This window comes from Hippocampus guttulatus, chromosome 6 (genome assembly GCF_054856545.1).
Source record: "Hippocampus guttulatus isolate MCC_2025c chromosome 6, RoL_Hgut_1.0, whole genome shotgun sequence".
NCBI classification, from domain to species: domain Eukaryota; kingdom Metazoa; phylum Chordata; class Actinopteri; order Syngnathiformes; family Syngnathidae; genus Hippocampus; species Hippocampus guttulatus.
In genome coordinates, this window is record NC_141266.1 from 11,920,772 (window position 1) to 11,948,361 (window position 27,590).

Below are 27,590 nucleotides of genomic sequence, written 5' to 3' on the forward strand. Positions count from 1 at the left end.
TCTCATGAGAGGCAGCCCTCAAGTAGAGGTCGGTGTGGCTCCTTGGCGCAGCACCCTGCAAAACGCGGCTTTGCGCACGACAACACCACATTCTATTCTTCTATATGAAAAGACACTCCGCGCTTCGTGGTTGAACTTTATATTGTTGTGGCAGCTGGAGATTATAAAATGCGCCATTTTAAAATCTTTCTAAACACATGGTTTAACCGTATCGTTTCCTCTTCTTAAGAAACCTCGTATTTTGAAAAAAAAATTGCGGGGGGAAAATACTTTTACGCACAAGAATGGGCTCGGAAAAACCGAGCTTTCTGTCCCAACCGGTGGTGAAGAATATCTTCATGTTCCGCAATGGTGACCCATATTTCGAAGCCCGTAGAATCGTGATTAACCAGAGGAAAGTCTGCAACTTCGAGACTTTTTTGAGGGAGCTTACGGGTGGCATCCAGGCGCCTTTTGGAGCCGTGAGGAACGTCTACACTCCGCGTGGAGGACACAAAGTGGACTGTCTGGACAACCTGCGGAGTGGGGAGCAGTACGTCGCCGCTGGAAGAGAAAGATTTAAAAAGTTAGAGTAAGTAACATGCATTCATTTTAGCCCCTATATTATCATTTTTTTGTTGTTGAAATGCTATACAATGTACAGTATGTCACTGAATGGCGAAATCCCGAACAGCCTTCATCATATTTAGCCTAACAAATGATGGAACTTGCCATCCATTTCGCATACTGACATTTGTTAGAAATTCTTGTAAAAGGGATGTTTTGCTGCGACTTTTCCAGCCATGCTAAATCACAGCTTTGGACAAGTTGGATCAGGATAATTGTGTGCATCACTATGGTTTAAAAATGAGAAAGCTCTTGCTATAGGTAATGAGATTTGTGGTTGTGGAGGGCGCGTTGCATCGGCTCACTATGGAAGCATTTTGTTGTAAATACCATGTACACCAAATGTGTCAAACCCAAGGCCCGGGGGCCAGATCTGGCCCACCGGATCATTTTGTGGCCCGCGAAAGCAAATCAACCAGGTCAACTTCCATGACACTTGCTAAAATCTGTACCAAAATTTCAAGTTGTCATGTAATAAATAGGCATGTTGAGCTATTGCAAGCATTTTCTTCCTGTACATTATTACAGAAACTTGAACAACAGGGGAACAAACTACTCTCCTTGACTTTTGATTTCAAAATCTATTAATTGTGTACTTTATATGTAATAATACGAGGAGGTGATTAAACATTTATGCAGTTTCACAGTCATAATGGTCCTCCGAGGGAAACTCCTGACTACAATGTGGTGCGTGTCATAAATGAGTTTGACACCCCTGATGTACACTTTTCTTTCATAACAGTCCATGAAGAATGTGTGTTAGTGCCCACACACTTATATTCTCAACAGCTACATGAAATGCTGTGAGGTCCAACTTGTAGTCACAGGCCTGTTGCCGGTTTCAAGGTATACCGTGGTTTTGAAAAGTCATACTGTAGTTTCAGAACTGCTAAAACGTTCCATCATTGGTATGAGCTTCTTTTTTTCCCCCTTTTTGAGTCATCAGTTCAAGCACAGTGGCACGATCCCACCCACTGCTGGTGTGACATTTCGTGACCAATTTATGTAGAATTCAAAGGATTCACATACTTCTTTTTTTTTTTTTGCAACTGCGTATCAAAAACATCTGACCTTACAGTGATAATGTTTTATTTTACTGATACTATCAGTTTCATTAAGGATGTCCTTGGGCAAGACACTGAATCCTAAAGTGCTCCCAGTGGTCCTGGCAGTGTCTTGCATGGCAGCAGTCAGCCATTGGTGTATAAATGTGTGTGAATGTAAGTCTCTGTAAAGCGTATTGGGCACTTCGTGTTGTCAATTAAGTGCTATGTAAATACACTCCATTTATTATTTACCATTTGCCCTATTGATTCTGAAAGGAAAACTAAGAAAATATTGCATTTTGTGATAATCGCTCCACTTTTTTCGATATTCCGTGACATAATTTACAGAATACCCCCTCCCTTTATTGATCAGTCTTTGGTATATAGTAAAACAAAACGCACTGTATTTGACAGTAATGAGTCAAGAAAATCACAGATTACATTTATTCACTGTATACTGTCTATCTCTTGTCTGCAGTTATTTGCAGATTGGCTTGAGAAAGAGAAGGATGTTACAGTCGCTTCCACTGCAGGTAAGCAAAAAAAAAAAGACTGGTATCATATTTGTTGGGATTGTTTAATCAAAGATTGATTCTTAATTGGTCAACACAACCACTTTCCTCCTCCATATGGGAAGTCTGGCAAGAGCACAAGCTTCAAATCACTTTATAAATGACTACTGTTCCTTTTATGCAATGTGCGGATCAGCCATGCTTGGTTTAAACCAGTGACACCAAGCATATGAAGGATTTGATATCGGAAACATTGAAAACACACTGCCCTGTCATGATAAATTGTAAATGATGACATCCGTTGTTGTTGAAATGTTACATCACACAACTTCAGTGTAGCGGTATATTGTTACGTTTAGGTTGCATTTGGTTGTGTTCCCTCGTGTGGCCTTTTTCTCCTTACCGGTTCTCGTCATGCGGGTCCCTTGTGTTTAACCAATCAGCTCCCTCAACCCTATGTGTCTTGTCTAGGTGTTTCCCGTCTCGTCACTTTGCTTGTATTTAGTTCCCTGGGTTCTGATAGTCTTCTTCGGGTCATTGTGAGTGTCTTTGTTCTCCTGTCATGTTTTGTTTTTGGCATAGGTTCTTGTTACTTTGGTTCCTTGTGGTTTTCAGGACTTTGTTCGAGTACTTCAGTTAGTTTTTTTTCCAGTGTACTCCTGTTTGTATTTTTTGTCAATACATTTTGTTCAATCCACCCTGCTCCTCCCTCCTTTTTGGGGTCCTCCAACTACCATCATGCAAAACGTGACATATATGTTTGTACATCGCACATTCTTCTTCTCTTCATCATGACCAAATGCAGTTGAGATCGTTTGGCGGTCATTAAGGTCTTGCTTGATATTGCTGGTTACATGCATAACGTCCAGAGTGTTCCACTTCAAATTAATATTTAGATAATAAATTCAACAGCTGTCCAACTTGAATGTGCAATACAGTGCTGGGTCAAAACAGGCTCTTGTTTTGGACTGCTTTAGTCTTTTCTCCTGTATGCAAGATGTCTTTTGGCACAGGACCTTGAGTACCGGTACTTTTGGTGAATTGATTACCTGCTAAAATGAATGTGGCAATCTTCTATCCAAGTACCACAAATCCCCCCACCCCCATTTTACATGGCTGATTGTGTCAATCAGTGGTAAGAACTCTTAACTGACCGAATAACTGACTGCTGTGTTTCTTATTATTACTTGTTATAAAGAAACACCATTTTGTTCAGAGAGCATCTTATAGGCCTTTAAACCTCAGATCATGTACAATGTTTTTGGGGGGGGGGGGGGGAAACGATTATTTGCAATATGTTATAATAAGTAATGGCATCCATAAGTTGAACAAAGGAGCTTTCTCCTCTCATAATATACATGAAATCATAGTCAATATGAATATACATACCCACATCATTGTCTTAAATGCATAATTTACATTTTTTTACTCGTAATTTTACTTTCGGAATGTTTTTGCTGAAACATTTACACATGCAATGAATTTAGTGAACTGAGAAGAGTCTTACAGGTTTCCCTTCCCCCTTTTGGGGGACTCTGTTATTGGGATGAAGCAAGTCTTCTTGGTGTTGAAATAAAACTTTTTTTTTTCTCTTTGTCTGAAAAACAAACCTAAATAAAAAATACATGTCTCCAGTGCACCAGCTGTGATATTTTTTGAGGTTCATGACTATGGCAATCAGGCCAATCTACGCTTTCTGTTCGATCTTTCAGTCTAATGTATTTATAAAGCCCTGACAAATATTAATGATATCCTCTAATATCAACACCCGGCAGGGCAAGGAAAAAAACAAACATCTGGAGAAAAAATTGAAGCCTTGAGAAGGGGCTGCAGATGGGGGAAATCCCCCTTGCAGGAAGACCAGGCTGCAATGGATGCAGAGTGGCCAACATTCAATATTATGAAGCTATAAAATATATATTTATCTATAAAAAAAATAGTTAAAATAATGTGGAAGCATACAGGTAAATTGCAAGATCTCTCCTTGCAGATGATGTGGTCACCACATATGTAACTGTTGTCTCCACAAAGCAACCAAAAGTTTAGTTTTTGTAATATACTGTGTGTATGTATATATCTACTGTATATATCTATATATATATATAGATATATAGATAATATTGTGTTTTATTTTCTCTTTTCTCTCCAGACCAAACCACTTCCACCAAATCGACTTTCTGTGTCTGCTAGGTTCTTGAAACCAATTAAGGAGCCATGTCCAATATTGTGAGTGCAGGTACCCCTCATGCAATATGTCACACCATTGCTGTGCCACTCAATGCATTGTTTGTACATTACTTCTACTTTATGAATGTGCCATTTCATTATCGTAGCAATTGCTACTGCATGGAATGTAACTGGAACAAACTTGCTCTCATTTCAAAATCTGCGAATATAGGACATGTGAACTCTTGAGTAACCCACATTTCAATGCGTAATTTCTGTGCCATGCTCATACTTTTGTACTTAGTGTGGTGGCAAATGGTGACACGATGGATCCTGCAATAAGGCTCCTCATTCACCAGAGGATGCTGAGCCAGTTTGAGAGAATACTTGAGATGATCACAGAGAAGATGGGTTTGAGAGTCCTTGGCGGTGTGAGAAGGTATTACAGGAATTGGGTACGGATTATGTTTTGACAAACAATTAACAGTCCAGCTACCTTATTATTCAAGATGAGCAGATTCCTGACTGATGGCACCTGCCTTGTGTTGAGGAATCATTTATAGACACATGGACAAAAGTCTTGTGGTGCTTTTTTTTTTCAGTTTACTAACCGACATAACATTATCCTTATGGATGACTGCACTAGTTTGTATCATGTATTGAACTCGTCCAACAGTAATTGTAGTAAAAGAGGACTCGATTTGACTCATTCTCTCTTATTGTGCTAGTCTTTACACTCATGAAGGCCAGCAGGTGACTGATGGCACTCAGTTGGAGAGCGGTCAGCTCTATGTGGCCGTGGGCAGAGAGAGATTTAAGAAGCTCTCCTACACTGACCTGCTGTTCAGCAAACCTCGAGGGGGGCGGAGGGTCAATGGGTAAGCACTATATGACACTATAATGCACACACTGTATTTCAAGCCTACAGCCAAACTGAAAGTGACAATTTTATCTTTCTTTTTTTTTTCTTTACTTTTATTTTACTTTTTACTTTTAGGATCATGTTGTTACGTTTCCACAATTGTTGGTTGTCCAATAGGTCATAGCCTTTTCTGCATGTAAAACCAGAGCTTCTGAAATGATACTAGTTGTTTTCCTTAGTTGTACTTAATTCATGCTGCTGTAATATTTTGAATACGTGGGCCACCAGACCTACTGTGTACTTTGGAAATACAGGTACAGTGCTACCACTACTTGCGAACGTCTCTTCATACGAAATTTCCAAGTTCCGAAATGCCACAGCAGGATTGCCTCTTGTTACGAAAGAAATTTCAAGATGCGAAAGGTGAAAATACAGTATGGGCTGCTACTCGTAGCGCAGAGTTTCCTGAACGCAACATACTTATAGCTGCTCTGCCATTGGCTATTACCGAGCATCTTCCTGGCATTCTATTGGCTAAGAGGGACCTCTACCATATGTGTCTGTGAGTGTCGATAGACAGATAGATGTTTATCTATGCAGTGTCCGAGTCATTCACTCCTTGAGGGGTTCCGATAGTATTACGTAAATGTGAATCACCCAGAAAAAGTATTCACCAGTCGGGCGATTGCTCACGCTGCTGATGTTTGCCTTGTACATTTTCGAAGGATTGTTAAAAGCTGGCAAAAGTAAACGTCCTAGGATCAGTTTTTTTACTAAACGCAAGGCAAAATAAATAAATAAATAAAAAACTTCTGAGAGAGAACATGAACTATGGAGGGCGAAAAACGATGAGGATACAGTTAAAGTTAAATGGCCATAATTTTTATTCTTTACCCTGTTCGTTGTTTTTCTACATTATGCACAACTCTCATGCAATCATCTAATTGTAACATGCATTTGTTACATATTTTGATGCATTTTTATGCTTTAAAAAACATCTATGTCTGAATTTGGGGGGGGGGGGGGCTTGGAATGGAAGAGGGCATTTACATGGAAAACGCATATCTACTTACAAAATTTTCTAATTAAGAAATTTCTTCCAGAACCGAAGTAGAGGTACCACTGTATTTGTATATTGTTTTTTCTTCTGTGTGTACTCTTTACTGTAGTTTGGCAGCTCCTTTTGAACTTTACTACTACTACGAGTACTATGACTACTGCTACTATTGCTGCGACTACTACGAATAATACCGGTAATAATAATAATACAAGCGCTCAAATTATTATTATTTTTGTTTCCAGCATGAAAACAGGAACTCTGCCGCCAATCTACAGATCCCCAAAGCAAAATCGAAACGTAAGAAACACATGCTTTTTATGTCACTAATTCTAAGTGATTTGAACTTGACACAGAACAAATAATTTGCAAAACAAACACAAAACTTGCAACATAACTAGAATACAATTTGAGATTAGATTCTTCCTCTCACAGCTAAAATGAAATGTGCATTTACTTTTTTAACTTTAATGTTAGTCCGGCACAACATATGCAATCTCATTATATTTGGCATTTTTCATTGTCCTATTATTCAGTGTTTCACCCCTCACAGTTCATGTAATCCTGATTTAATATCCCTCCAGAGAAAATCAGTGGTCCGGAGCACTGACAGCGGAGATGGCGAGTCAAAGGCCTCACCTCTAAGCATAAATGGCAGTCACAGAGATCACCTGTCCTCCATTGTCAGAGAAATCTCTCAGGCCAGACTTCTCTCTCTTAGGTTGAAGAGGAGCGGACAGAGCATAACCCTCTGTGACAATGGTAATACAATCAAACACCTAATACTAAATCACACACACACACATACACAGAACTGTCAGCTAGAGCTTGCCAATACATCAACATATTGCACTATGTTTAATTAAATTAAAATTATCATTCATTCATCCATTTACTAATATAGGACGCGAGTGATTCTTGCTGAATGTGCTTGTAACCTGAGGTTTTCTGTATATCAAGTCATCTAAAGTCACAAGGCTACTTACTGTCTTCCACATGCATGATAAAAAAAAAAGACTGATTATACTCTTGATATCAACATTTGGCACAACCACGATGCAAAGCAGTTTGAACTTTTCTTCAATATCCTTGATATACATCTTAAGGTCCTTACATTTGTACGCTCTTTATCCTCACTAGTAGGAAAATTCAGCACACGAGTAGAGCAAGTACGGCACAGTAGTAGAGCCACTATTTTACAATATATTAACCAGTGACATTGCTACACACAAGATAACTTTGGCGAAGTAGCAGTACCGGTAAACAGGTACGTGTTACTTGTGAGGTAAAAATGTGCACTGCTTGACATCCACATGCCACAAGTACTACTCGTGTGACATTTTAGCTTGTAGAATTGTATGTCAGTATAGTTGCACGCAGTGGTCAACTAGAGCAAATGTTTTGCCTTAAAGTAAAATGTAAATACTGTACGACTGTCCCATGCCAAAGTTGTCCTACTAGTGTGCAGAAACGTCATAAATGACAAATGTCCGACCAGTTGCATGTCGTCGCACTCAGTTAGTGTGTAATTGCATCCAAGGAGCATATGGAAAACCGTTTGTGCATTTATTCAATTTCCTTTTTCCCTTTAAAGTTAAGTGTCAGTCGGCCAAAAGTGGAAAGACAAGTAAGAAATGAAATGTCTTGGTTTAGTATGGACAACGATTGCACATTGGACCTCAAGCTGGATATCAAGGATTTGGAATCAATGCTCAAACGTCTCTCCATACAACCATTGTTCACTCGACTTTCAGTAGAATGACGTAATGCCAGCCACATGCAATCTTATGTAACCTGCTGCCTCCTTACACGGCCACTAAGAGGCGCAGTTGCGCCGCGGCAGATGGTGAAAGTGGACAATGATGAGATTAAACACTTACAAGAAACACATTACGTCACCTTCACTTTGCTATGGTCTCGTAAATAGGCCCACAATTTCCGGTTAAAGCAAGCTCATCGCTTTACAGATAAGGGGACTTGACAGGCTTTGGCTGACCTTAAGTGACCTCCATTGCAGTAGGAGTCACCAAACATCACCCAGTGGTTTATCATAGATTCAGGCGTGTTTTCATTTTTCACCAGGCTTTTGATGATCAGAGTGTGCTCCTTTGTTCAGAATTTCTGCATTTGTCATGATCCACGCTTGTGTCAAACATTTAAATGTGCCCCAAAACGTTTTTGCACATGCTATTGTTTGACCTCCTGTAAATTAACGTAAGTGCAGATCACCGTGTTCATTTCCTTTTGGCTGACATTGGCCACAGATTACATTAAGAGACAGACATCTCAGGAAACAAGACTGGACAATGGACACATTCTTTTGTGTCATTTACAGATGTTCCTTTTTCCATTTTTTTCAACGGTCATTCTTTGACCTCAAGCATACATGCATAACATATTCCCCCGCCTGTCCTTTTACTGTCATTGAACGTCACAAGCAATGCTGTCAATGTACACCAAACAGCATATATAAATAATAATAATAATAAAAATATAAACATCTATAGCAATTAAAAGCTTTTCAGATTATGCTATATTTGCTTTAAAAAATGGGACCTAAGCTCCAGATGTAAAAAATTAAGCAGAACCCCCCCCCCCCCCCCCCCAGCAAATGTACACGAGTGACTGATGCAACAAAACAAACCAAAAGGCCATTATACCGTCAAGGAGTGATTCAAATATAGAAATCTGAAAGATGATAAATAAGAAATAAGCAGCCAGGAAACTTATGACTATACTGACAGAGAGGTCACTTTTTGTGCGTGTGGCCATTTTTCACTGTCTGTCATCTGGTGGGAACCAAGGGAATAAGGAAAAATGTGGAAAGCTTCAGACTTTTCTGCTTCATTAGAGTGAACACAGATGCAAGTGACAGCCAACCCAAGGAAAAGGGTAGTGGTAGTGCAACAACTCATGCAGCAAAGGTCATGGAGTCTCTTTCTTTCTCTCTCTCTGTCTCAATAACAACTTTCATTTTTGATCTGGAGACAACCAAACTGCTGATGCTGTTATTCCATGAATAGAAACGAAGTCTTGATGTGTTCCCCTACTCTCCCACCCCCCACCACCAAAATGTGACCAGTATGGTTGAATCAAACTTAATTAAAGATGACAGCAGAGCAAAAAAAAAGAGAACGATTGCATAACAAGTGAGGCTATGTGAGCTGTTATGAAAGGTGAGCATAAAGGCGTCCGTTAAAAGAAGGTATAGAAGATAAGTAAAATAGAGTGAGGCGAAAAAATACGCCATGTGCAATGAAATATGGTGAATAGTTGGAGATGTGAGCTTTGGGGAGGGAGGGGATAAAAATGCATGGACATATTAAAGGCCGGGAGATGGTAAGAGCTTTGGAAAATTGCCTATCATTTGGTTAATCTCTCAATTTAGAGTCATCAAAGCAGAAATAAACTTGCCTGTGCCCCTTGCTGGGACCAAATTGCAGCTCTGGAAATCAACAAAAAAGCCTGTTACTCGAAGAAGAGATCCTCAGATATGGACATGATGTGGTAGACGAAAGATGAGATGGTTTCAAGCACTCTGCCCACTGTTCATTGGACTGTAAACTTGATGGATTTTTTTTAAGTCTGCTCTGAACCTGACACATATGGCTCAAAATTCAGGTCACCCGCCAGCAAGAGAGCAATATATTTTAATTTGACCTGAAAATGATGGATTAAAAACAATTTTGATGATTTATATATTGTTAATGTCCTACAACGACCCCATATGGCGACAGTTTGAGCCAATATTGCAAACTGAACAGAACACAAACTGTAGATTTATGACTCATGACCACACATGGAAAAATGGGTGATTTTAGGAACAGAGGTACAGGGCTGGGCTCCTGTCTCATCCAAATACAAATGCTAGTTTCAAACAGAAGACAGCAGTGCTGGATTTGACAAACTGAAAGAGGAAGTCAAGTCAAAATGCTGACAATAATATGCCGTATATGGCCCCACCAGCGTAAACACAGTATTCCGATTAATAATGTCTGTGTGGAATATAAATAAAGCAGCGAATCCACCCGTTTTTATCCGACTCAGGGGGCGGCCATTTTGCCACTTGCTGTGAAAATTACATCACAGGGCCTAAGGCAGGTGTCAAAGTCAAGGCCTGGGGGCCAGATCTGCCCCCCCACATCATTTTATGTGGCCCGCGGGAGCAAATCCTGTGTGTCAATTATCATGATTCTTGCTGAAATCTGTAACGAAATGTCAAATTGTCATGGGTAATAAATAGTGTTGAGATTTTTCACTGGCCCTCCGAGGGAAGTCGTAACTCCGAAGTGGCCCGCGACTAAAAATCAGTTTGACACCACTGGCCTAAGGGTTCAGTGTCACATGACCAAACCCAGAAAACAGATGAGCTGTGACCGTCATTACCTGAGCCCTTAAATACTGTGATGCCATTTTCAGCCACCTAATTGTCACTCTGCCAGCTGCATCTCTAGCAACACTCCCGATAATGTGTCAGCATGCCCACCACGGCAGAGGTCGGCCTACCAAATTGTCAAATGCGAACTAACATTGTGCTCCAGCATGTGCGCGCCGTCGCAAATGCAGTGTCTCTCAAAATAGAGCTCGCTGTCTGATTGTTTTTTCCTGAAATCAATCACTTATCCCATGCTGTAATCATTGGCAGTTAGCGGCAGAAAGCTTCGCGTAATAGACAGCAGGAGTCGGTAGGAGCATGGTGAGAACTCCCCAAAATACACATTTGGAAAATTTGTCCATTTGAAGTATTGGAAAACGTGGATTTATTAACAGTATCATTTTGTGATTTAATCGCTACTCTGTATTGAGCAACCAATTCAATACTTTTCCACGACTGTGCCATCAGATGGATCTGGTCTTAAGATAAGATAAGATAAGATATCCTTTACTTTTCCCACACTGGGGAAATTTACAGCCTCCAGCAGCAAGAATGTAGGCAGAAAGAAGAAGAAAAAACAAACAAACACCGTCCAATTAAGTGCAATATAAATACAAAATGGATAAATCGCAGTGCTATTTACAGTTGTTTTCCACATCATTCAATTATTAAATATTATTGTTGCTATTTTTTATTCAGCAGCCTGATAGCAGTTGGTAGTCTTGTGGGGCACTGTCCCATAATCATCTGGACATCTGGCAAGCAAAGACACTTCCCAACTTGTTTACCTCACACAGGCACCATTGTTACCATCGAGTTACTGTTTATGCATTGGTTGTACAAACAGGTACTTCTTTAGTTTTGCCCCTGTGTTCAAATGTTGTGGTTCATAAATAACTGCAATACTAACTAATAAATAAATAACAGGTAACATACTGCACATTAATAGTGAAGATATGTCTACTTTGTAATGGAAGGAGGTGAGCGGCTTGAGACCCAGTAACTCATCATCCAAGGTCTTCTTTTCAGCAGAATCTTTTTTTTTCTTTTATTCTTTCTTTGGGAATACTACAGCCCCTTTGTGTCAGACCTTTTGGAGGTAGTGGTGAAAGTGTAGAGTGATTTTCAAATACAGCTAGGTAAGTCAGGGCCAGCATTGAAGCCTTAAGGGTATTCATTCACACAAAACCTCATGTTGAAAAGCCCACTGCCTCCTTTTCATGCATGTACGGGGCTCCATCTTTTTAATGCAGCAGGAGCAAATTCAATTTGCCGAATGTCACATGATGGAGCACCATTACATCCACTTATGTTATTTACTTTCCCAGTCAAGGACGGATATCAAAGTATGAAGGCAAGTCAAAGGCCATTTCCAGATGAAAACATTACAGCAATTTCACCAATTTAGAAACTGGGCTGTTGTCCACATGCAAACTTGAAAATAGCAAGATTTTCGTTCAGTTTGTTCTTTGTGGAAGCTTTGCATTGTAGTGTGATATTCACAAATTACAATATCCCACTTTTTGTGATCCAATTTTTTCTCAATTAGCAATTTTATTGTTCAGTTTTTCTACAAATGTATGTGTTTGGCTTTTGAGCATGGGCAGGGTTTTCTTTTGATATTTCCTAGACTCGCTCATGTGAAAGAAGGCGTTTACGCTGTTATGTGCCTTTGCGGTTTTGAATGCACACGACTCCAGGGAAATTGAAGCAGCTCCCCTCATTCCCTTTAAAATCAAGGCGGTCAAAGCGCAAACATTGCTTGACATAGCAGAAGTAGAAATTGACTCGCTGGGGTTCACGCGAATTCTGTTGGTAAATTGCAAGATCTTCCCTTGCAGCTGGTGTAGTCAGCTGCACATGTGGCATGGGCAATTGGAGATCACCTTTGCAGCCCCAATCACTCACAAATGCCCCCCGCCCCCACCATGCAGAGTTAGTCCTGTGATTACCCAACTGAGCTCTTGAGGGCATTCTGAAGGCATGCATAATTCAGACTTCATAGACACGTGCCCCCCCGCCCCCAAATCCAAATTTACGTTTTCATGTACGTCATTATTAAATATTATTAGAAAGTGCATGCAAGGAAAGGCTGTTCATCGAGAGAATGCATTTGTGTGTGCGTGTGCGTGCGCGCGCGCGCGCGCGCGCAAGTCATCCAACCAGATCAACCCAGAGCCTTTAGTGGCATAGAAGGCAATGCTGCCAAGGGGAATTACCCATGTTAGCATATGCATCTATAATGCCTGTCAGACCAAAACAGCGCTGGTAGACAGGAGGCATGTGCACACAGACAAATATAATGTGGCTGTGTCAAAAATAGGCTCGGAAGCTAAAGGATGAGGAATGGCAATATTTAAATGATTTTTTTTTCCTGTTGCACAGATCATTTTGGGGGATTGTGTGAGCAATGTGTTATTTGTGTGTATTATATACGTGTGTGTGTATGTGTGTGTGTGTGTGCACGTGCGCACGCTTTTTTACATGGCGGTCTTTCCATATCGCCTCCTTTATTTGGGGCCTCTCATCTCCCCTTTTTTTACTGCAGCAGGAAAAGGTTCTTTATGACCCTTTGATGCAGGATTAGGGGATTAAAGTGCAGGGTGTCAGCACTAATCTGCCACATTAATCTGTTAACAAGTGTTTCGGCGGCGACATATAAATAACTGTGACATGCAGTGTGTAAGGTCTGACACTTTTACAGACACACATTTTCCTCATGTCTGTCATTGTATTTTAAATCCAAGCTGCTTTGCACAGCTCACAGAGACGTATCGAAATTTGCAAGGGAGATGCGCCGAATGCTCACATAGCTTTTATGTCTAATCTTAAAGGCATAATGTTGCATTTACAGAAATCAAACGTTTACATCACACATATGAGCTCAATACTGGAGCAGAATGGTTCGGTCTCACACGAGGTGTGTCAGAAAAGTTTCACGACTGGTGTCACAAAAGATACATTTCAAACTTGACGATGGGTTTTCCCTTTCAATACTGGCTCGGATTTGCTTTGTTCAGTGGGTGAGAAGAAACGAGAGTTGTGGCAGGACAACCCATGGCTTTTTCACCATGACACCACACCTGCTCACAATAACTCTGAGCATCTGACAATTCCTGGCTGAGAAGAACATCACACCATCAATATGGCGCTTGAGCAGCCTCTCTACTCACTTAATCTCTTTCCCAAGATCACGGGGGTGAATAAAGGGACCCAATTTGAAGGTCGGAATGACATCAAGATGGCCAATGGCCATTAGAATGGCACTGTGAAGGATCTTACAAGAATACTTCTCGGAGGGTATGAAGGTGTGGCACAGAAGGCGAGGAAGGTGTGTTAGAGCCCTGGAGGATTGCTTCGAAGGGTATAACTTGAATCTGAAACATTTGTTTTGTGAAATTAGTCCTGATACTTTTTTGACACACCTTGTAGGCTTGTACGGAATGCATTACTATTGAAGATCTTCTGTACCAGGGAGTCACGTTGAATAACACTGGTCAACAAATTATTTTTTCCCGTTGCGATCCAAGTAAACTTTTCTAGACTAATTTATTGTGCTGATTCCAAATCTGCCCTTATTTTCTCTAGCACATCAGGTTTCATTCTAATTATCACCCATCCATTATCCAAACCTCTTATCCTCATAAGGGTCGCAATAATAATAATTATAATAATAATAATAGGGATGGCGGCCAGGTGGGCGAGTGGTTAGTGCGTTGGCCTCACAGTGTAGAGGTGCAGCGTTCGATTCCGGGTCCGGCCTTCCTGTGTGCAGTTTGCCTCTTCCATATGTGGTGGAAGTCACTAGGCTCGTTGTTTTGTAATCCTGCCGCCGAAGAAACACACTGAAGCCATACGTTTTAACCTCACACGATCATGCATAAAACATCATGTTTAATTTAACTTGGAGTTAAGAATATGACATTTGTCCTATGTCATTTCTTCATCATTTCATGATCTTGCTTTTCTGTTTATGGGATTATTCTAGCACGTAATGACCCAATATTAGTAATGTAAGATAATGCAACCAATTGTCGGAAGAATGATACAGCATACACTTTAAGACAGCCGAACCCTAAATTGAGAGATGTACTGAATGTACTCATTTTGTTATGTACTTCCTAATACAATACTATGAAGTACTCCTCATGGAATAAAATTCAACAGCCATTAGGTGTGTTTGAGAGAGACTATCACAGATGGTGCAGCAAATCCATCAGAATAAGTATCCAGCAGATGGACTTCTTTTGTTTTGGGGGTTTTTTTTTTTTTCCCTCAGCGTGTCAAATTGCCATAAACAAGCAGAGAGTTTCTCGTGGATTCTGGCCAGGCTGTCATGAAATGTTTTAACAGGACTACGGTCAGTGAATGGAGCCTCATTTGCTGAGTGGCAACATTTCTTAATTGCCATTCAGAGTTGGTGCTCATGTTGTTTTACACAAAACCGTAACACAGCTACTTGCTTGCCGGAGGAATTCAACTGGGCGTAAATAAGAAATATATTGAAACTGATTTAGGTCCATCAAGTGCTACATCAAGACGGTGTGTTAACTACGGAGCTTTAGCGATAAATGTAGAATTGGCTTTTATTTTTTACAATATAGTTGCATCACTGCTCGTAAAAGCAAAATGGACAGTGGGGCATAAGGTCACACATAATCTGTATGGGGAAGTAACTTCATTTATTTCTCCTTGAACTGGCATACACCGAACAAAAAAAAAAGAAATCGAAATAAATCTTTTTAAGAAGGAAAATGCTGAGACAATAAAACATGGAACGGACTTTGCAATTCCAAATTCGACAACATTGGAGAGGTGTTTGACATTTGAGGTTACACTACGTCGTTTCAAGCCTTTTTTTTCGCACAAGAATATTGAATCTTTTTTCTTTTAGGAAGGGCTTTTTTGGGGGGATAAAAACAGCGTCGGTGTTTTAAGCAAATGATTGAATCTGTAAGAAGTGAATGGCTTTACACTCAAGCATCAACCAACGAAATCTCATACTGATGAAAAACAAAATTGGTCCTCTGTCTGTGTTGACATCGTGTGTACGAGACAACATGCTTTTACGCGGGAGAAAAAAAGATACATGAGCACAAGAGTGTATCATTACGGTGTTGAGCACATAAATAAGTTGAATTTCTGCACACGTTCCCTCTTAAGCTGTAAATTCTGTTTACATTTTGCACTCCAACAAAGCAGCCTTGCAAAGGCTGCTTCAAATGAAAATGCATTGTCTTGCTGCTGCTATGTTACAATATGACGTCTTTATTCAATCTGGCAGGACAAATTTGGCAGCTGTGTGCAGTAGGAGTCATTTTTTGAATGCTGCACATTGTTCGCAATCAGACTTTTCTTCTTCTGGTGACCGAAAGAGCTCAAGGAAATCCACAAGCACAATTTCAATAATAGCAAGAGACAAAAGGCAGTGGGAATGAAATGATATTCATCAAAAATACAAAAAAGTAACGGAAAGGATTTTGTCTGATCATTCATATGGCAATTTCTTTTTCCACTTGTTATTCGAGGCTCGACAGCCTAAATGTTGCCGTGGCTGGCCAGCAAAGTGGCAAAAATAATTGACACTTGTCCTTATTTCCAAAGTCATTTCACCATCAGTATGATTTGAATGTGATGTATTAAGATGAAATTATCAACGATTGTTGCTTTAACATGACGGGAATAACATACTATGCTTGATTGAAGGATTAGTGAAGCCAATGATGACAATGGTGAAGATGACGTGACCTTTCTTTCTTTCATTTTCCTTCGACCTTCAATTTACCCATCGTGATCTTTCCCCTGTGAGCTTTTAAAGATGTTTCCGGCTCGCTCTTGAACAGTTCCATTGTCTGGACAAGTTGTTTACGTGCATGAAGCCCAGCTGGGGGGAGGGAGAGGTTTGTTATTTAAGACCAGCAGGTGTCCCTCTTGTGCCGTGTTTGTGCAAACCTAAAAGCGCCCGTTTTTAATGAGTCGATTACAGGACCTGAGAAATACTGAAAATGTTGAGTTTAAATGGAAGGGAGATCATGTTCAGAACTGGTGGACACTTGAAATGGACTGAAGCCTATGGACTATATATTTTGAAATACAGACCATTAATAGACAACAGTAATTCCATTAACAACTCAGGGTATTAGGTTTTAAGGAACACTTTAACCGGAAAAAAAAGTACATTCAGGTAAATATTAAACTACTAAAAATCACTGATTGGATTGGTCAAATGTTTAATTGTTTGTTTGTTTGTTTATTGAACATAAAAACATATACAGTAATAAATTGACAGAAAGTAAGGCAAGTAAAATAATAAAAAGGAAAGAGAAATCAGTCATCATACAACACAATTATTATGTTCAAAGAAGTAAAAAACTTATCGAGTCCTACCCCATGTTATGTATTTATATATAAATAGATCATTTTTATATCAATCATTGAATGTTGATTTCTTGTTTACTTTTTGTATGGCAAAGAAAACTACTGTATGAAATGAGGACATTTTGTGTCCAAGTTGGGTCCACCTTTAATCTTTTTTTTTTGTCCTCTTACATCTTTCTCCCCAGATGACTTGGATTCAAAAACTGACGATGGAAATGCTGCTGTTAAATCCTCAGACCAGTCAACTGAAGAGGTACCGTTTTGTAGTCTTGTCTCTTACCATGGTACCAGACAGCCGTCAGCGTGTTTGGGTTTAAGAATGACTGAAGGTGTTTTCTTATCAGTGCATTGAGTCTCACCTCAGCGATTTATATTGTTTTGTCTGTTTGTTCCTCCTTATTGTTTTCGTTTCATTGCATTTGCTGTGGCTCTTTTGTGCTTTGTATCTTTATTCTGTCGTCGAGGCTTGATGTCTCACGGTATATGAATTTGGATTACTCAGTGACAGGTTGTCAGTACGTCGAGCTTTCTACCAGAGTGTCAGCTCTCTTCCATGTCTTCTGCACCCATCACTGCTCTCCGTAGTTACTTTGTATTATCCTAGATTAAGACTACTTGAGATTACTCCTCAACTTTCGTGTCATGTTCGCTCCTGGTTCCTAATTCCGCTCCTTACGTGACACGATTGCCCCATATGACACTATAGAATTTGGAACACTATTTTGTCAGTGTTGACTTGCGTGCTTGTGTCTTGGCCTGTAGATATTTGATAGTTAACCATACATTATAAGATTGTTAGTTATGGAGAGCGCTAAACCATTTCTGTTGTGTTGAAGGACCTTGCATCAGATGACGTCAAATCACCAGAGGGGACCGGAGAAAAGGCCGAAGAGAAGCAAGAGGCCTCTGCTAAAAATACCTCTGAAGAGGATACTCCAGTTATCCCAGACGAAAAGGTAGATAAGGAGAAAAATAGTCTCACAAACGGAGGTGCCAGAGAGGCAAATGAAGCAGGAAAGAATGAAAATGAGGGAGAAACAACTGCGGTGTCTGGAGAGCAGTCAGAAGAGGTAAAAGAAGTGAAGGATGGGGTAATATATGACACTAAGAGGGCCTCGGATGAGAAGAGGGCGACGGCAGCTGAGAGTGGGCAGGCCTCAGGTCATAGTCAGGAGGATGTTGCAGATGAGAGTATGAAAACGAGTGCAGGCGTGAGCGATGTGGCAGCAAATGTCAGAAAGGATGCTTTAGATGAGAACAAGGATGAGATTTCAGACAAACCAAAGGAGAAGAACGCCGATGTGTCTAATGAGGGGAAGGATGGCGTTGCCAGTAACTGTAGGGATGAGATAACCGATAATGTTTCAGATGACAGAAAGAACGAGGGCTGCACTCAGGAAAGAAAGGATGAAGCTGTCGATCCGGTTGAGAGTAACGGTGAGGATGCCAATGAGATTAAGGATAAGGTTGGCAAAGAGAGGAAGCAGGATGTTGCAGATAAGCTGCCAAAGGAGAATGAGGATGCAGACGTCGATGAGAGTAAGGATGAGATTGCCAATGAGCATCAGGATGAAGATACCAATGAGAATAAGGATGTCCTTGCCAAAGAATGTAGGGAAGGGATTGCAGATCAGGCTCCAAATGAGAGTATGAGTGAGATTCCATATGAAAGTGAAGATGCAACTGTACAAGAGAATGAGAATAAGATGCTCAATGAGACTCCGGATGAGATAAAGTCTGTAATGTCGTCTGGGCACTTAAACAGCATAAATGGAGATAACAAAGAAGGTGAAAATGAGGGAAATGATACCAAGGACTGTGCTGTTAATAAAGACAGTGGTAGTGATCAGAAAGAGAATGAAAAGCAGTGATCAAGGAAGGATGTAGTCTGATAGACCAAAGAAACAGCAATAGAATTTCCAATATCCAAGAAGCAGAGCTGAAGATGGAAGACCAAATATGAACCTCAAGATTCCATATCAAATAGAGATGAAGTGAAACTAAGTGAGGTTGAAAATAAATACTGTATTGCACTCGATCAAGATAAAACCAGTAAGGCAATGGGGGAATAATCACAAATGTTAGTTTATGAATATATTAAATATTTTAGGGGATTTTTGACAAAACACCCCCCCCCCCAAAAAAAACAACATTATAACGGTAGGAATGCAGTACTTGATGACAATCTTGGTATATTCTGAAAGCGGTTCAAATTCATTTAGCTCTGATATCTAACAACTCCGTAAGAGTAGGATACATGGAATCATGAAATATGCCTTCATTGTATCGACTGATCATTTAATTTGAATGTATTCTTTTGAAAAATCCTGACACCACAGTGTCTGTTTTCAGACAAAAGTGAATTTATGAACAACCTTGGTAAACGGTGATGGTTGGCAGTTACTGGTTGGTCGGATGTTTAACCTGTTCACCACAATGGACTGCAGTTGCTCAGTGACCATTGTTATTATGACTTGATTGGAAAAGCCCACCTGGGATTAAAATGGCGTTCTCCATTCATTCATTAACTGTGTATCCCAGGGACATAATGTTCCCATTCTTAGGTCAGCAAGCTAAGTGTCTTACTATTATGAAATATTTCACCTTTTATTAAAGTGAAAATATCTGCTGTTGCGATCCACGATAAAAACATTTTTTAAAGCATTAATAAAGTCATTGTATACTCACTGCATTAAATCAATGGGACTGTTTTGTTCCAAACATAAAAGTCATAATAGAAATGTCTTCTAACACAAACATAATGTTCGTCTCAGAAGACATTTCCACTGATCCGAGCATCAGTTCCTGCACATAACGACAGCTCTGAGCTAGAAATACAAAGGGGAACTGAATTTTTTAGGGTTCAAGGTCCCACATAAATCATGTATGAAATGAGTAAAAACCCATTATTTGGATTTATGGCACCATATTCGAACAGTTTTCATAACTGATCAGCATCATGAGATATAAAAGCAGTCAAATTTGGACCAAACTTTCATTTTACTTGTAACTTTTCACTGTTTATGTATATGCCATCGATTAATGATTAAAAAAATGTTGCCATATCATCATCTGACTCACGTCATAATTTTAGGGTGCTGCTGCCAATAATTCAAAAATGTTATGTTAAAAAAAGGTCATTTGCATATGTAAATTTGCATTCATTTTCTGAAGGAAATCATATCATTGCAACTCCTGGATTTCCTAATAATTTGCAACCAACCCCAAATTCATGAATTGGAGTGATAATTAATGCCCTTCATTTTATAATTAAGCTTGAGACTCCCATTCAGATGTCAAGCTTCACCTCCACTGAGATATTAGAATGTATGTGGGTGACGGCTTCATTTTCTTTCATCAGCAAGTTTTCTTATTATTTGGCATCCATCCTGCCTCGGATTCCAGGTATGTGTGAGTCATCAGTGAGCAGATGTGTGTGGATGTGTTGGGTGCGGGGAGGGGGAGAGGATGGGGCAGTCAAGGCTGCTGAAGGTGATGGTCCTCAGGGTGCTATTTCCAGATCTGTCATTAATTCTGTCCTATCTAGTCCACTGGTTCCTTTCAGTGTGTGCACATGTGGCTGTGTTAATGAGGCCTCAAAAAGCACACTTATCATCCGATACATCGCCTTTATAAATTACCCTGCTGATGGATTACAGTGAAAAACTGTGCACTAATGAAGGGAACTTATATTGTTTGTTATAGAGTTTATAGCAGTATTTATAAAATGTGTGTGTGTGTGTGTGTATATATAAAACTTTTTTTTTTAAACAAAAGGCAGAGAGGAGGGCATTTTGCAAAATGTTCTTTGTTGATCATCTGCCAGTGGCCTGGGTACCTGTCTGTCATCGCCAATTCGTCATTTTTTTATTTTTTTCCAATATGAACCAAACTGTAATCTTCAGTCTAACAGTCCATCATGTTATTTTAAAGGTCTACTGGAGCACAGGCCCCCTCCTAATGACTTGCTTGAAAGAAATTAATTCCACGGGTCTCATTTTCAAATTTTGGTTTGGTTTCTGTAGATTACAATGTTCTGGAAGGACTACCAGATTCACTTGATTTCTACTGAAACTCAGGATGCAGTTGCACGGCTGAATCGAAGGCCAGCCAATGTTTTCCGTCTTTCTTATGCAGTCAGTATGTGTTTTACATGCTGATAGACAGCGTTTCATGCTCCAGTTGTCATGTGTGCGTGATGGTAGTGGAACCAAAAAGCGGCGAGGCAGGAGAAGCAGAGAGCACTGAACAAAATGTATGAACACAAAAAACAAACAAAAATATAACACTTGCAGGGGTACATTGGAAAAATGAAATCCAAAACACAAACAAAGCCCAAAAGAGGAAGACGAAAAAATGCACATGGAGAAACAAAACCAAACACAATCCAAACAAAAACCGAACCATAACACCGGTCTTGCAAAACGTAGACACAGCTAGTATAATGAACGAATCTGGGCCCTTGATGAGGAGCTTAGATCCCTGTTTTACAAGTTTATGAGCCTCCTCATTGCTCTGTACTCACGATGACCAGGTATCCATATAATGAAAAGCGTGTGTGTTACCAATAGTTGAATGAGTGTCATATTTAACTGCCACATATTATGAAAGAGGGACATCCAGGTCCATTTCGCTGCAAGAGTTGGAATGTTGTGAGCACTGCAGATGAAAATTAAATCAATGGCAAGTGATGAATGTCATGTACGGAAGAAAGGCAAAGAATTGTTAATTGTTAGCAATGTATACGTGTGTGTGTGTGTGTCTATACTGTATGTATATAAAGAAAAAAAATCCTCGTCTCACCCCCCCTCGGGTGGTGTCCGTCCCTCATTCAGCTCGGGTCCTCTACCAGAGGCCAGGAAGCTTGAGGGTTCTGCGCAGTATCCTTGCTGTTCCCAGCACTGCACATTTCTGGACTGAGATGTCCGATGTTGTTCCCGGGATCTGTTGCAACCACTCATCTAGTTTGGGGGTCACTGCCCCGAGTGCTCCGACCACCACAGGCACGACTGTCACCTTTACCTTCCAGGCTCTCCCCAGCTCCTCTCTGAGCCCTTGGTATTTCTCGAGTTTCTCGTGTTCCTTCTTTCTGATGTTTCCATCACTTGGGACCGCTACATCCACTACAACGGCTTTCCTCTGCCCTTTATCTATGATCACGATATATATATATATATATATGAGCCATGCATATGTAAATGTGAATACAGTCTTGCACAACACTGGCCAGCATATTTAACCTTTATTATGTTTGAAAATAGATCTACTGTACTACATTTTGGTTATTGACTTCAGTTGTTCTTTATGCAATATAATCCCTGTGCATTTACATCAGGAGACACACTGAATGTAAAATTAAGTTACAAAGATTAAACCTTGTGTTTTTGTTGAGAGAAAAAAATAATCTTAAATGTGGAATTCAGCTTTTTGACAGCAAAAACAAAAAAATGATACCAAACATAGAGTTTATAGCATGAGATTACTCGTGACCATATTTATTATCACCCACATACATACGCAACCTTTCCACATCTTGTTTTATGGTCTGAACAGGATTACAGATTACATGGCATTGGGTAAAATTAACAATATCGATCATATACTGTAGTTTTGTGGTTTGTGAGGTAAAAAAAATACAAAAACATGTCATAACACCATCACCAAACTGATGAAAAAGAAAACGAAGAGGATATTGGTGACTTACATGAACATTTTCAATGCTGATGTAAATTTGTTGGAGGGTCCTATACCAGTGATGCAGAAATTAAAAACACAAAACTTGAATTGTCTCGTGACCACCACTGTTTTATTCCTATTAATCAGGATAACCATTAAACCGGGTGGGTGCCCCTCCCATCAAGATAATGTTTATTTATGTTCTTGCATCAAGTAACACAGTTGAACCTCTGAGAACAAACAATATATTTCGGGACGCTGGCCAATCTCTACATTCTTCAGATTTGGAACCTTCCCGCCCCAAAAACAAATCATGGAAATATAAATATTCTTTTCCTGGTTTAATCCGGTCAGGCAATTTTTAAAGTAACATTCTAAGATTCTTATTTATGTGTAAAAATATGTTTTAATAAATTATTCAAAGTGATAATAATACAGTATAACTCTATTCAATTAACTATGAAGGTGCCGACCCACCCATCAAAAGTAAAATTGCACAACCAATTCAATACATTGTAAGTTGACTATTTCCAACGTGTCTGCAGGCAAACCCTTCAGACAGTCAGTTTGGCTCGTCTGTGACGTCACAGGGCAATGCGCTTGCACCACAGATTGATAAATGTAAATTAGAGTGGAAATATAACCGGTGTTTGATTTAAACATTAAAGAGCGCTTGTGTTGCTTTGCTTTAAAGAAAAATTCAAATTAGGAACTCAAAACGGCTTCGGCCCTGGTCGTCAAGGGAACGAAAAGCCAAACTACCACAATACAGTCGGGCAGGTTGAGCAGTGGCTCGTTTTCATGAGACAGCATGCCCAAAACTAGCCGCTTTCAAGAGATCTGTAAAAATAGCTTGAACTGTGTACTGCAATTCTTGATAAACCAAGCATGATATTAATTTTTTTTTGTGGGGGGGGGGGGCAAATTATGTTTTGGCTAAATTGATGAACTATGAATTGTATGACCTCAGGGGTGCTTTAGACTAAAGTGTAGAAATAATTCAATCCAGGTGCAATGTTATTGACCATCCTCTGTTTAAGAATCCTTGCTGTAATAAAACAATAGAATATGTGAGAAATGGTTTTTAAAGGAGAAATAACCTATGGTTATGATGCTAGCTGAGAAATGTCAAAATCTGTGCTTTTCTTTGTAATTGACAGACTGCTTTGTGGAAGTTTGAACCCATCCAGTGTAGCTTTCATCAAGGACTTCTGCTTTTAGTTCCTGTCAAAGATTTTGCTCCAGAAAAGAAGGTCAAACATATCAGAGGAGAATGTCACACTCTTAAGTCTATTCTGTTTAGCTCATCCAATTTGCCCCAGTGGGTCACAATTATCTAACATAGCCTCACGGTTGCTATTTCTCAAACATAGACAGTAAAGTGCTGGTAATTTTATGAGACAATAAGTCATGCATTTATGAGTGGTTCTTGTTTCTGGTGCTTCGGCCGTTGTGAAATGGCCGCTTAAGTATCAAAAATGCCTGCTGCTACTCTGCCCCTCTCCGGCAGGAGACACGATGCAAACCCATTTCAAAGAAAAATGTTGACTTGTTCAGTGGCTGTGTTCTATTGATTTGTTCTTGGGTTACTTTCTCTCTGGCTGTGTATGGTTAGCACTCACAACCTTTTTGTGTTTTGTCATGTAAAAAGCTGATACACATGAAATGTCAACTTTGTAATCTTGTGTCAAACAGTGAGAAGAGATGGCCATATCAGTCAAGTAAGATGACCTTTTAGGCATCTCTGCATTAATGGACATACACGCAGTGAAGTCACTCAAAGTCTGCATACCCATCACTCAGCAAACAAACCATATCATCCCCCTTCATAAGACTGCTGTCAGGTTTCTGACTTTGGGGTTGCCGGCTGGATGTTCTGAACTTTAGAAAGTGTAACTGGCACCTTTCCCTCCCCTGGGGTTGGTGCTCTCATTATGGGGGTACCTGTCACAAAAGCATAGTTAGGCTGACTGTTAGGCACAACCACATTTTAAACAGTAGTGTGTCTCTTGGTGGAGGATTAACCCTTACCGACTGTTGAATGCAAATCAGCCAACCGCTCCTTAAACTTTTGCTGCAGAAATAATTCCTCTTTGGAGTAGCTTTTGGCAAAGGCGGACAGCAGGAGACCCACAGCCATTGAGGTGCCGCCCACACAGAACAGAACAGCCCCAGTCAGCTTGCAAATATCCAACGCACGGTTGAAACTGACTGCCTGGCTGTTGAAGAACAAGACATGTTGAGATATCATCCGAAAATCCTGAGTCCAAGCTGCCAACATGCCTCCCGGCATGCAAAAGCTTAGCATATCTCATTGATTCAGTACATCACTATTTTCTACATATTTTGCTGCAGAAGGTCCACATAGTTCAGCGATAAGATTCATGCTGCTTTCAAGATACAATACCGCGCACACCTATTGCTGCATATTAACTCTCTATTCCGTTTTATGTAGGATCCAGTACAACGCAAATGCCATAAAACGTTTGAGCATTTGTTCCCCAAGGCTTGGTATACCTGTCCACAAACAGAAGATCCTCTTCACCAAATGCCTCAATCCTAGCTGGAGTAGCATACCCCACGACAATGACAATCAGGCCCGTAAACAAGATCAAGGTGCCAAACGCGAGACAGACCTGAGATTGGAAAAAAAAAAAAAAAGATAAAATATTGACATGTCATGTTTGGTTGAAATGTAACAGCAGTTAGGTTTAAGCTTGAGCAAAGTGATGGTTAAATCTCACCTTCCAGAGTAAAGAGCTCCACCTGCTAGGCGATCTCTGAATCTGAAAATCTTCATCACGTTCCCAGATGGAGGCTGTGCACTCCTCATAAAACTGGATGGCAGAGACATTTATTTTAATCTCTAACCCTAAGTGCCCTTTGTTCATCTCTCACACTTTCTCTTGAGGATAGATGTTTGTCGTTCTTCTACCTGGTGTAAATAGGAGCGGACGCCATACCGCTGGCAATTCCCGCTGACTTGGGCTTGCTCGCCATATTCCGACCCACAGATCTCAGAGCAAGACGCCATCCTTCACATCTGTCTGCCTGCTTCAACAAACAGAGAGTAATGCATGAATGAATCCACCTACGCAATTTTGCAGCACCTGCATAATCCACATTCGCATATGAATACATTTATGCATTCATAAACACAACACACACACACACATCAAGTTATATAAAATGCTGAAGCTATGTATGCAAATGTGTATGAATGAGTGAATATCAATGGGGCAGTCTCGTTTATAGACGAAAGAGTCTTGCATTACTACAAACCTTTGCAGTACTCTCTAAACCTAAACAGGAGTGTGCTGTCATGTGCTCCATGTTTAGGGGTGCACATGAGTGATGCGCTGGTGCGCATGAGCACTGCAAGTTGAATAATGCGCTCCACTTTGAGTCTGTCACCGTGCTTTTGTGCACAAGAAAACTGGAGCTCAGTCTGTCAATTTAACTGCGCTTAGGCTATACAGGCTCAATTCGGAGTCACAGCTGCCACAACGATTGCTTGTGAGGGCCAACTTCAAAATAAAAGCGAAATAAGGCATTGACATCCATGTATAGTCGTACTTGTGATTTTATTTAGATTTTGACCCTCGAGGCACATTGCTTAGCGTGCAAACAACTGCTGTTGTTACAACTGGCTTGACAAGGCTAACTTCAGTGATAATGACGATACATTCACTGTAAACGCTGGCCACCCGAGTCGTAGGAGACCCACCAGTGAAATGGACCATAAATATGCTGTAGACATCAAACCAAGGTTCACGTTCCTCTATGTTGCTCCTGTTTCTGTCTTATAAGATCCCAAGATCGCTATCAAGTCTACAACTTTGGTTGATTTAAACTCGTTTTACTTTATCTATTGATGATTTATCTTTCTTTGTAAGTAGATCTTTTCAAAGTAAAACGTCGTGAAAAAAGTCTTGGAAAAATAAAGACTAAGGTAAAGTACAGACACCGGAAAAATCGAATTGAGCAAAATAATGAACTATTTCTTCCGATTATGACTTAGTTCCCTCCACTGCCGTCCAGCGTTGACTGTGAGCTGTCCTTGGTGCTGAGCGCCATCACCCCAGCATGAAAACACACATGCGTCACATGTGACGTCCAGCCGAGAACAGACCTCGAGCATGCGTCCTCCCCACTCCCATGAGACATATATCGAGCACACTTTACACTTCAATTTAATTCAGAACGATCGTATTGACGACATTCGGTTGACTGATTTAGCAACATGAGTAAACTGCTCGACGTTCTACCGAGCTGGATATATCCAAATATGTGTACATTAACTTCTATTTCATTTTATATCACCATGCTCGTGTTACTGCGGTTTTTAAATCAATCGACGTAGTGACAGCGCACAAGTGTAAAACGGACCTTTTCCATCGACAGATACGTACTAAACAGATGTGAACGGCATGCCTGTTGGGCAAGGATTTCGCAGGCATGCACTCGTTTTTATATGAACACACGTGCGTTGACTACGTCGTTAACAAGAGTACAGTGAAATGGTCAAATAAACACGGAAGTCGCTTCGAAAATAATAGTTCAAACAGTGAAAACGCAAATTACCTGTCATTAGCAGCTTGGAGAGCGATGACTCGCTGCTGCTTGCTCAGCCCGCTCCCATCACTCTAAAGTCTCTCTCTCTCTCTCTCTCTCTCTCTCTCTCTCTCTCTCTCTCTCTCTCTCTCTCTCTCTCTCTCTCTCTCTCTCTCTCTCACTGTCTCCCTCGCTCTCTCCCCCCTCCCTCCGTTGATGAATCAGCCAGTCTATCTTTACTGCGCATGTGCCAGCCCCATGACAACATCGTGATTCAGAGCCGTATATAGTAACCAGGCAATGACTGGATGGGACTGATACTCGTTCAAAATTCAACAACACGGGATGCATAAATAAG

The 27,590-nt window shown here is 40.3% G+C and overlaps 2 protein-coding genes across 2 annotated transcripts; one reads left to right on the plus strand and one right to left on the minus strand.

Annotated features, from left to right (window-relative positions):
- Positions 1–121: 121 nt before the first annotated feature.
- LOC147203536 (uncharacterized) lies at positions 122–20,073 on the plus strand. Its single transcript, XM_086113705.1, has 9 exons — positions 122–571; positions 2,131–2,185; positions 4,314–4,390; positions 4,635–4,769; positions 5,059–5,208; positions 6,495–6,549; positions 6,834–7,011; positions 17,188–17,255; positions 17,839–20,073. The coding sequence occupies exons 1-9, from the start codon at positions 285–287 to the stop codon at positions 18,871–18,873; spliced, it is 2,040 nt and encodes a 679-aa protein (XP_085969831.1). The 5' UTR covers positions 122–284; the 3' UTR covers positions 18,874–20,073.
- Positions 20,074–22,462: 2,389 nt separating this feature from the next.
- Positions 22,463–27,362, minus strand: nrsn1 (neurensin 1). The gene is made up of 6 exons (XM_086114491.1): positions 27,263–27,362; positions 25,614–25,732; positions 25,423–25,515; positions 25,196–25,314; positions 24,710–24,897; positions 22,463–24,622 (listed from the first exon to the last, which is right to left on the minus strand). The coding sequence occupies exons 2-6, from the start codon at positions 25,710–25,712 to the stop codon at positions 24,519–24,521; spliced, it is 603 nt and encodes a 200-aa protein (XP_085970617.1). The 5' UTR covers positions 25,713–25,732; positions 27,263–27,362; the 3' UTR covers positions 22,463–24,518.
- Positions 27,363–27,590: the final 228 nt, after the last annotated feature.